This window comes from Stegodyphus dumicola, chromosome X2, assembly GCF_044657685.1.
Source record: "Stegodyphus dumicola isolate Sdum_Otavi_A_Nest chromosome X2, ASM4465768v1".
NCBI lineage: Eukaryota > Metazoa > Arthropoda > Arachnida > Araneae > Eresidae > Stegodyphus > Stegodyphus dumicola.
Genome location: NC_140781.1, coordinates 24,492,122 through 24,503,761, shown reverse-complemented (window position 1 = coordinate 24,503,761; position 11,640 = coordinate 24,492,122). Strand labels below are relative to the sequence as shown.

The following is an 11,640-nucleotide window of genomic DNA, read 5'->3' as shown; positions in this document are numbered from 1 at the left end:
CACTTTTTAAATTGACATTAAATTACATTCATTCCATTATCTTGTAGAGACATTAGGATTTTTTGAAAGCAAGAGAGATTGAAAAATTAGAAACCGCTTTCGCTGGGAATGGAACCACGGACTTATGGAATACCGGTTCAGCGTGCAGAACCACTACACCACGAATACATGCTAGGAAGGCGGGAGAAATACCTTATAATCTATTAGAAAATATTTATAAAAATATCTATTAACGTGTGGTAGTGGTGTATTTAATTATGGGAAAGCACACTAGGGCTATCTGCCTAAGAGGAGGGATGCCTTTCGTGGAGGACTTTCTAAGGGAAATTGGCTCGTATACACGTTACACATGGGGAAAACCACGAAAACACCCATGCAGCCATCCCGTTCGCGGGATTCGAACCTCGGACCGAACTACCAGTGTTCAGCGACTTTACCGCTCGGCCGCTGGTGGGCTATCTATTAACGACATCAAGAGAAGAGGACATCTATTAACGACATCAGAGACATCAGGATAACGAAGAGGTCACTTTCTAAAAGAGATCTGCATTTTTGAGAACATAAACATACCTTGGTAGTGAACATCACCTTTTTTAAGATCATCACATGAATTTCTCTAAAAGCATAAAGAGTTGCATTTAAAGACAACCCATTACTTTTAATAAAGAATGTAACATGAATCTTAATTGCACATTTTTTTTTTTTTTTGTGTGTGTGTGTGTGTGTGTGTGTGTATGTGTGCGTGCATGTCAAAATAGTGATACCGTGGTTCTGCTGCTTTAGAAATGCGTGAAATTAAAAAAAAATGGATACTATATATAAAAAATTTTATTATATTCACATACACACCTTTTGAACACGTCTGAAATTCATTATTCTGCTCAGCATAATTTGTTTGCGTAAAATATTAAATAGTATTAGAAATGAAAAGCTAAGTCAAAGTAGAAACAGTTATCTCCTGGAAACCATTTTAATTAAAGTAAACAGGCGTTCGCCTTATTGTAAAGTGAACACCTGTTTTTCGAACAGCCGATGGATTGAATTGGATTATTTAATTATGGCAAAGCACACGAGGGCTATCTGCCTAAATGGAGGGATACCTTCCTGGAGGACGGAAAGAGGGAATTAAGGAGAAAGCAGTGGACAAAAAGACACTTTTTCGAGCTGGGGATGAAACCATACAGGACGAAATGTTATTAAGCCAGTAAGATGAGATCTGGTATTTTAGTTTATTATTTAACTATTCATTATAAATTTAAGAATTAATAAATTTTTTATTATTTTAAATATTACGTATTTTAATAACTACTTTTTATCATTTTATTTAATAATTATGTTATTATTGTATAATTTATTTTATTTCCCTCTTTATTTTTTTCTGCATTCCTAACGTCATTCCGTAGCTTTCCGAGCTACTGATTTTAAAAATTAAGCCCTGACACCAATAGAAAATTAAATATTTAATGATATGAGTGTACCACAAAATAATAGCCAAAAGAAAGTGAATTATTTCTACTCAAAAATGCGATGCAAAAAAACTCCTGCGGGATTCAGCCGTTCACGTGATTCAATGCGATGCGACGCTTTATACCTACTATAGTCGATTCTACCGAAAGTAACGAGTAACGATACGAAAGTAACGAGTACTGATTCATTGAGTAACGAATACATACGGGTACTCAATTTCTCGTTACTTTTACAGCACTACCAACAACACCGACTCTACTTCAAGCCTAAGCGCGCGGTTCGAAAATTCGTGTGACGTCACGAATTCTGGTCATAATAAACTTCGGAACGCATGCAGTGGCTCTTTGCTGATTGCTGAAGCTTCTTACGTTGTGCGAACGCTGGAGCAGAATACTTTGATTTTTTTATGGTTTTAAGGTTGGATGTATTTTAGAGAGGTAAGAATACATTACTTTACTTCTGTAAAGTATTCTAATTCTGTAAAATATTTCTAATTATATCAACGTTTTTAGGCGTATGTTCTAGTATACATGTGTTATTTCTGGTAGAGACAAGCCTGCTGTGCTATGTATAATTTCTTTTTGAATAATGTTGTGTCAGCCCATCGTAGAATAAACGGGCTTTGCATAATTATATTACCTGATCTGTTTCAGAATAAAACATTTTTTTATGGACCTGTATGAATTTGATGTTATAATATAAGCTAACACAGCTTATTCTTAAAATTTTACATGCCATTAGCTATACACTATAACTATTTACTCCCTTTTATATTTAAAAATAATTAATTTATATTTTATACATAACTATTTACTCCCTTTTATATATTAATTTAAATAAAAACATTTCAGTTATTAAAATGCCGGGTAGATGCTGTGTCCCATTATGTAAGGGAAACTACCCAACAGGACCAAAAGTGTCTGTATTCTCCTTTCCTAAAAATGAAGATTTGAAGAGAGAGTGGCTTTCTGCAATCCAACGGAAAGACTTTTCACCCAAAAAGAGTTCAAAGGTAAGTAAAGTAGAGTTATTAATTAATAGTGTAGATTCTAATTACATATAAGGGTTCATTCAGAAATTTTTAAATGATAATATTTTGTTACATAAACCAGGATATACAGAAATAAAAGATTGAAATATAGCTTTAATCACTGCAAATATTCTCTGGTTCTATCTGTGAAATGAATATTCTTTACTACAAATGCTCAGAATGAACCCTCTGATTTTTAAACTATTACTATTAACATAATGTTTTTTAATTTTCTCTAAAGGTTTGTGAATTGCATTTCAAGGAAAGTGATTTTAAAGTTGAAGCTTCAGCATTTGATTCTAAGAATGGAATTTTAATTTCTGCTCCACTTCAGGTGCGTAGATTAAAAGAAAATACAGTGCCATCAATATTTAAGGACTATCCATCTGTATACAGTTCAAAAAGTAGCACCATTGTACGAGAAGATCCTGATGCAAAAAAAACTGCCCGCGAGTGCCATAATTTATAGAAAGCATTGTGTGAAAGCCTTAAAGAATATGAAATGTATAATAATGATTTGAAAATTAATTGTTCTAATGATATTTTGTCATGTATTGATCGCTATGGAATATCAGCATTTTGGCATGTATACACAGTTCCAGATACCTCAACTGTTTGCTTTATTCATATTGTTTTTAGTCCTGGGCCATCAATTGATTATTCTGTAGTTGTGAATGACAATCAAGAAATGTCTGTATTTATTAAAGAAAAATCTATTATGCAATTATCTCCTTACACATTCCCACATAAAGTTACAAATTTTAATGAAATTAGGACTGTTTTAGATAAATTGGCTAATCTTCAAACCAAAGAGTTAAATTCAAAATTAACCATAACAATTGATATAATTAATGAATTACTGCAAACTATCTCTAACGACAAAAATGAGAGCATTATTAAATTTTTGCAAGACCAGATGAATCTTTTACTTTGCCCTAAAAATAATTTTAGATACAATCCTGATGTACTAGTGTTAGCATGCTTGTTAAATACTATATCACCACATGCATATAAATTTTTAAGGGATAGTGGCAGTATTATTATGCCTCATCCTTCGACTTTAAAAAAAAATTGTAGCAATTTAGTATTGTCACCATGTAATGAAACTATTGATGAAAATTTTTAAAAATATATAAAAAATCGTGTAACTTTCCTTGAGGATCGAGAAAGAAAAGTGATTCTTTTGGTAGATGAAATTTATGTTCAGCCATATTTTGATTACAAAGGAGGCTCTGTCGTTGGGGCTGCATTTGATTCTTCCAGTCCGGCAACCAGTGCATTTGCTTTTACGATATCCAGTTTGGAATCTTCATTCAAAGAGGTAGTACATATTATGCCTGTTAACACAATAAATTTTGAAACATTACATTATGTAATTAAAAAAGTGATTAGAGGTCTTGAAAATATGGGAATTATTGTTATTTGTGTTATTACAGACAACAATGCAATAAATAGAAAAGCCATGAGTTTGTTTTCAAATCCACCACGTAATTCATTTATTTACAAACATCCAATGAATAGGCCTCGGCCTCTTTTCTACATAATAGATGCAGTTCATTTATTTAAAAATATAAGGAACAATTGGCTGAACCAGAAAAATCCTGGTACATGTATGTTTTTTCCAAATATTGAAGATCTTTCAAAGAAGCACTTCAAAACTGCTTCGTTTATGTCTTTGAGAAAGCTACATGAAATTGAAAATGACCAACTGATTACATTTTCTAATGGTTTAACTCTAAAAAGTCTTTCACCTTCTAATTTAGAGAAACAAAACATTAAACTGGTTCTTAAGATTTTCAATAAATTTACTATTGAAGGTCTGATTCATTTGGGTCCTTTGCATGAAATACCACACTATTCAGATACATCTGAGTTTATATCCATAATGTGCAAATGGTGGGATATTATGAATGTTAAAACTATGTTTAAAGGTATACATCAAAAGAGTGAATTTATGAAGCCATTAACAGCAGATGATTCTGATCCAAAAGTTATTTTTCTCAATCAGTTTCTTAACTGGTTAGATGCATGGGAATCAATGAAATGTTCAACAGGCATGCTTACAAAAGAAACTCATGCAGCTCTCAAACAAACTACTTATGGTATACTGGAGTTGATATTGTGTTGAAGAGCTTGGAATGAAATATATACTTCCAGGAAAAATTCAGACTGATGCTCTTGAAGCCCGGTTTGGTAAATACAGACAACTTTCTGGTTCTCAGTATCATATTTCAATGAGACAGTTATTAGAATGTGAAAAAAATTTAAGAATACAATCAAGTATTAAGTTAGAATTGATTATTAAAAATACTACTGTCCCTTTAACATCATTTGAATATGATGATAATCTTCATGATATTATAGAATTAGATAATACAGTATATTACCCATCATTAAATATTACGGAGAGTGATGTGAAGGGCATTAGTAGCCATCTGCCAGTTCTGACTTATTTGGGTGGTTACTGTTGTCATGCAGTTTTAAAGAAAGTGAAATGCTGTACCTGCAAACAAAACATTACAATAAATTCCACAGTTAATCATGATCAAACGTATGATCTTATAAAGAATCTTGATCGTGGTGGACTCAGGTGGCCAAAACCATTTATTGTCAATATAATTATGTATAATTATTTAATTGTAAATAAGCTGTGTAGTGAAGAATATGAAGATTTTTTGTTGGAACAAAATCACAAGAAAATTGTTGCAAATTTGACTTTTAAAATTTTAGAATTAAAAGAAATGCTCTTTGATGATACTATTTGTGATAATGGTCATACAAGTGAAAGTATAAGCAAACTGATAATTTGGATATCAACAAATATTTGGTGGTCGTGTGTGCGTCACCACTTTTGGTGGTCGTGTGTGCTTAATGCATGATATAATTAAAGAAAATAAGAGTAGACAATCTCCTATAACAAAAGAATATATTAAGTACTAAATTACAATTTAAATTACATTGCAGAGATCAACACAGAGCTCGGAACACAGTTCGTGCTAGCGTCGCGTACACTTGTCCGACGAGAAGTCTGAGTGAGTAAAGATGTCGCTTTTCTGCTCCGATTAAGAACTGGATTTTACACGTGGCACCATCTCATGAATAGAAGTTGAAGTATCTGTCGGAACGCCACAAATATCATGCTCAAGAATCTTTGCAATTGGAAAAATGACGATATTAAGTCCAATAAAGAAAAAAAAAGACACTTGCAAAGTAACATTGATGCTGTCTTTAAAAGTAATTTTTAAAGTTCTCTCAAACTGCATCTTTGCTAAATATCTACGTGTCATCTTTGGTGAGCAGCTGAGATTTAAGAAGCATGTTTGTTATACATTTAAATTGCTTTATGCCAAAATTTATTTTGGACTTGTATATATTATTCTTTGCTTATTTAACCAAGTTTTTAATATTACTCAAGATTTTATATAATTTTTAATTTGCTTTATACTAAGTTACTTCTCAAGGTCCTGAAATTTCTATATTGTATTTACAAGCGCCTTTGCTAAATATCTACGTGTCATCGTTGCTGAGCAGCTGAGATTTAAGAAGCATATTTATTATACATTTAAATGCTAAATATCATATTTTATTCTGGACTTGTAGATATTATTCTTTGCTTATTTAGTTATTTAACCAAGTTTTTGGTATTACTGAAGATTTTATATTATTTAAAATTTTCTTTATACTCAGTTACTTCTCAAGTTCCCAAAGTTTCTATTTTGTATTTCAATTGTGTTTCTTAAAATGTTCATCATTATTTAAGATTTTGTATCCTGCAATTACATGGCATAGTGTAGTCATAGTGTAGTAGGCCCACCAGCGGCCGAGCGGTAAAGTCGCTGAACACTGGTAGTTCGGTCCGAGGTTCGAATCCCGCGAACGGGCTGGCTGCATGGGTGTTTTCGTGGTTTTCCCCATGTGTAACGTGTATACGAGCCAGTTTCCCTTAGAAAGTCCTCCACGAAAGGCATCCCTCCTCTTAGGCAGATAGCCCTAGTGTGCTTTGCCATAAATAAATACACCACCAACACCACACCATAGTGTAGTAGTGTAGAAAGAACATATTACATGGCATAGTGTAGTAGTGTAGAAAAAAGACAAATTCCATAATGTCTTCTTTCTGCACAATCTAACTCTAATATTTCTATTTATGCAATAATTGTATGGACTCTTTCTGGATAGTACTACATGTTCAGCTCAAGTAATATTTGCTCTTCACATTATTCACAGTGAATAAGCACAAATCAATCTACTAATATACCCGTGTGGTGACCGGGTGTGAAAAAATAGTCCCAATGTAGCTCATACATGTCGTAAAAGGCGAGTAAAATGGGTACCCAGTGTCTGGGGGTATAGCTGGGCACCCTGCCCCTGGGGATTATATCAGGGAACTGGTCCTCCAGGTTGGGGGTTGGGTGTGGGGCTAACTACCCCACCCCATAAAAAATCTCACTGTTAAGAAATCCAAAGATAGAATTAGCCGGACTGCTTCTACTGGAAAACGACTTTGAAATGGCCTAGGGACTTTTCGTTTTGGAACATGAAAAATAAGCAAACAGACTAAAAGTTTGAAAAGTTATTGAAATAATTAAATAAAGAATGATGAAGTGTGACTGCAAGGGATGTCCGGTATCCTTTTCTGTCATTGCACTTTTCCTGACATGATAAGGCTCTACCACTTACACTTTGGTAACGAGGCTTGGAAACCTCGGCTAACACCTTGTTGTTTATTAAAAAGAAAAAGAGACATACAGCAATAATTATATTTCATAATAATAATTTTGACCCAAGCTCTATAAATATATTATGATATTAATTTATAAGTCTTTACAAAGTTACATACATAGGTCTTTATAACATTTCACCTGTATAATAGTTATATGATATATGATTTTAAAGACTAAAAAATAAATTTGTTCTGTTTTTTCTTTCTTTGTTTCAGGTATTCATAATGAAGAAAGGAGTGTTTTTATCATGAAATGGCTTTCAGGTGTAAAAATGCATAGGATATATCTTAGTTTATTGAAGTTAAGAATTGGTGCTTTGTGGACTAAAAAATATGTGCAATATCCATTGTCACACCACTGTTCAAGAATATCGATCAGTCCTGAATGATAAAGAAAATGATTAACAAAGGAATATCTAGAACTTGATTGTGTGCATGATTTAATTCCAAATATAAGTATTGGAATAATTCATCCTCCTTATTTTCAACAAAAACTCTTCATTTGGTAATATACATTTGTGCTTATCAGTGTGGTGTCTTGTGTAACAAATCGTCAGTATTATAAAATAGATGGAAAGATCTTTGATTATTGCAAGAGCTTTATGTGCTGAAGAAGTAAAAAAATGTCCCAGATAATTGTGGATATTATGAAACTGAGTATCATAAGAATGGAAAAATATTTCTTAAACAAATTACCTTGTGATGCATGTAATGGGTATGTTTATTTTATTTCATATAACTGTAAATTTAATTATTGATAATAAGCAAACTTTTTTTTTTTCCCTAAAATGCCATTGGTGTATTGTCATTATTCTATATTGACATGTATTCTCTTACATTTATCATTGAAACCAGAGATTTTATAATAGAATATGGGAAACTTGTGTTGAAGGCCTGTTGATTGAAATACAAGTGACATTACATCTTTGGAATTTGCATTCTCATTGCCAATTTTGAAAAGACATTCTTTTACATTTTCTTAAAAAAGTTAACATTCTAATGACTTTAGAAGTAAACATTGGCGACTTCATATGAACCAGTCTCTTGGCGAGTTTAGCAAAAAATTTGCGGATGGCTTCCCCATAACAGAACTGTACTGGATTCTATACCTGAATATTGCATTAAAAGGAGAGAAAACCATTTATTATGAATGTTCATTTCTTATAATGATCGAGTTTTATATTCTTGCATTGTATTTCTTTTGTGTCAACACAGAATAAATTGTGTTGGATTTCAGTTATAATGATATGTGTAAAGATGCTGTAATAAAATTTGTTATAAATGTACTGTTGTGTATTTTTCTTTAGCAGTTGAATTTATGAAAATTTGTATTATTTTCTAACAAATAAAATTTTATATTTTAATATAAATCCATCTATGGACATTACAACAGATATTATATTCTGGAAAATAATTTATTATGCCTTTTCAAAACTAAGTTTAAAATGAAAACAAACTTGAATGCATAATAATTTTTAATGAATAAATAAAATGTGAAATATGAAAAGTGTTCTGACATGTCACATTAAGACTGCAATCAAATAAAGAATTCTTTATACGTGCATTGGTTTTTGTTTACAATTTGCATAGTCTTGAATATTTTACTGATCTAAATTCATTTTAAAAAATTTGGTGTCATGATGAGTAGTGATTTTAGGTAAAAGTTTACAATTGGGTGTCCCATGTATTTTGGCGATTCTTTTTTGACACCAAGATTGGCATCAGGAAGGCACAATTTCAAAATGGCCGCTATACAAAACCAAAATAAGAAGTCAAAGAATCGCACAAGCCCACCAGTGGGCAAGCGGTAAAAGCCGCTGAACACTGTTAGTTCGGTCCAGGGTTCGAATCCCGGCAAATGGGCTGGCTGCATGGGCGTTTTCGTGGCTTTCCCCATGTGTAACTTGGATATGAGCCAGTTTACCTTAAAAAGACCTCGGTTTAATCCTAGTATCCGGTGCACACAGGATTTGGCTACTTTTGGTGACTTTATGATGAGCATTAAAACCGGGACATATATGATGAGTAGTAAACGCGTCATTCAAAGAATATATATAGTTATACATAGCATATACTATGTATATAGTGTATAGTATATACATAGACGTTCTTTGGGTCATTTTTGGTGTTGGCGATAAGTTTCAAAATCGCACCAAGGCTGCACTGTATACTAGGATTTTAAAAGTTTAATCCTAGTATCTGGTGCACAAGGGATTTGGCTACTTTTGCCCACTTTATGATGAGCAGTAAACAGGACATATACGATGAGTAGTTAAACAGGTCATTTTGATGGCGATAATTTTCAAAATTGCACCAAGGCTGCACCGTATACTAGGATTTTAGCAAGACCTCCACGGGGCATTCCTCCTTTTCCTGTAGTGCCTAAAGGCGGAGCATGTAATAAGTAAAAGGAAAAAAAAGAATTGCACGAACTCTGTGTCCATGTACACATCGATATGTTTTCACTTAAAAAAGCATCATAGAATTGCACAAACTAGGCACTGCGCACTGCCTTAAATTTGTCCATGTACACATCAATCTATTTTCATTTAAATAAGGAAGCTAAAACAAAGTTAAACCTATCATGGTAACCTGAAGCGAGGTTTCATTGCCAAAAAAAAAAAAAAAAAAAAAATGTCGCTAATCAAAGGGGCACCCAATTCTACACTAGAGCCTGATTTTATTTTCTTAATATATATATATAATGTTTAAAAGCTGATATCATTTTTACTTTAAACAATATTCCCGAAAATATATGCTCTCTTTTGTGAAATGTTTACTTTATAATCTGTGCAAAATATTACCATAAATAAAAAAACTTAATTATTTCTTAAATATAAAGTAATTAAATACTTTCATTATCCCTATGATTATAAGAATTATAACTGAAAGGGCATAAACAAAAACACAATTAAAGGAAATGCAGTACTGAAAGTTTCTGGTTAGCAAAACATTTGCAACAGAGCAAGCCATTACAATACTATAAGAATTGATTAGTAAGGTAAACATTACTTAAGCATTCTTCCACAGTAGCAATAAATTTTTCATTTATAATTCTTAAAACACGCCAAAACAGATTCACGATTGGTGCCTCTGATTTAAGGTCACACAAAAGTAAATTTGATTTAGCAGACCAAGAGATATTCCATGTGAAATTTACGAGAAAGATCTTCACCAATGTTAAGCTTATTATCTAATATTCATAACAGTTTGGTTAGTTGACTTTCACAAAGCTCAAAAGTGCTATCTGCTCATGGTGAAGGACTTTCTAATGAGAACTGGCTTGTATTCACTTTATACGTAAAAAAAAAAAAAAAAAAAAAAAAAAAAACATGCAGACAGCATGTTCAGAAAAAGAACAGAAAATGTACTCTTAGCATTCAGTAATCTTAACCATTCAGCTACTCGTGGGTATAACTATTGTTCTAAGAGATAAGCAACAATTTTTCAGCAATAACTAATGTACTTTTTCACAGACAGAACTGAACAGTAAAAACTTCTTAAACTGTCGATTCAGATTCTAATTTAGTTTCTTCCTTTTAAAAGCAGGAGCTTCAAAACTTTCCTCATGCTGCTTTTTATTTTGAATAAGCTTCTTGAAAAAAAAAAAAAAGAAAAAAAAAAAAAAAAAAATCCATGTGCAGTCAAACATTTTATGATCTTTGTTTTGATATTGTAACAGGAGGGAATATTTACCTCATCTGATTTTGCATATTTATAAATTCTTCGTCCATAGTTATATTTCCACATATTATTTTGTCTTGAAAATTTTGAATTATTTTTTCACATAGAAAGCATAATTTAAAAATTTCAGGAGGACTTTTAAATCCCCCTAAATTTGCAAAATTAATTAATTTATACTGCTAATTAAAACATATTTCCTGTTCACACATTGAAAATAAATTTAAAGTAACTATAGTTAGAAATACAACATGAAGGTTTACTATAACATAAAAGCATGATAATAGGATCAAAATGATGCATAGAATATTTAAATTAATACTTCTTCAAAATGCCTAGACAAATACACAATTTATTTATCTTAATATAACGAAAAACCTAAATAATTTATAATTTAGATCATAACTATGTATCCAATTTTTAACAAAGGTGCAAACCAACAGGTTTGGTGACAATACATCAAAATATAGCATGCGACTTTAAATTACCAATCGTAGAGTAAAATTGAAACACGAAAAGTCATATCACATTTCTAACCGAGCACAAAATTTACATGAAATGTAGTGTACAATTTTACAAGCGATAATAAAAGAAACATCACAAACAGTATCGGCTATAATTTACAAACACACACACATTTCGCAGTTTATTTTGTATTTATAAAATCATTTGATCATTAATAAATGATAGTGAAACGAAAATGCACGTTTTAAAGAAATACGAAGAGTAATTTATTCTA

General features: G+C 31.8%; 1 protein-coding gene across 2 annotated transcripts; it reads left to right on the top strand.

Moving 5' to 3' along the window:
- Window positions 1-1,704: 1,704 nt before the first annotated feature.
- LOC146992700 (THAP domain-containing protein 1-like) lies at window positions 1,705-8,762 on the top strand. Of its 2 annotated transcripts, XM_085809066.1 has the most exons (4): window positions 1,705-1,904; window positions 2,319-2,479; window positions 2,739-2,831; window positions 7,437-8,762. In XM_085809066.1, the coding sequence occupies exons 2-4, from the start codon at window positions 2,327-2,329 to the stop codon at window positions 7,470-7,472; spliced, it is 282 nt and encodes a 93-aa protein (XP_085665192.1). In that variant the 5' UTR covers window positions 1,705-1,904; window positions 2,319-2,326; the 3' UTR covers window positions 7,473-8,762. The 2 variants fall into 2 exon arrangements, with proteins under 2 accessions (XP_085665192.1, XP_085665191.1); XM_085809065.1 differs by lacking the exons at window positions 1,705-1,904; window positions 2,319-2,479; window positions 2,739-2,831 and adding an exon at window positions 2,851-5,789 and having other exon boundaries at window positions 7,437-8,761.
- The last annotated feature ends 2,878 nt before the right edge of the window (window positions 8,763-11,640 follow it).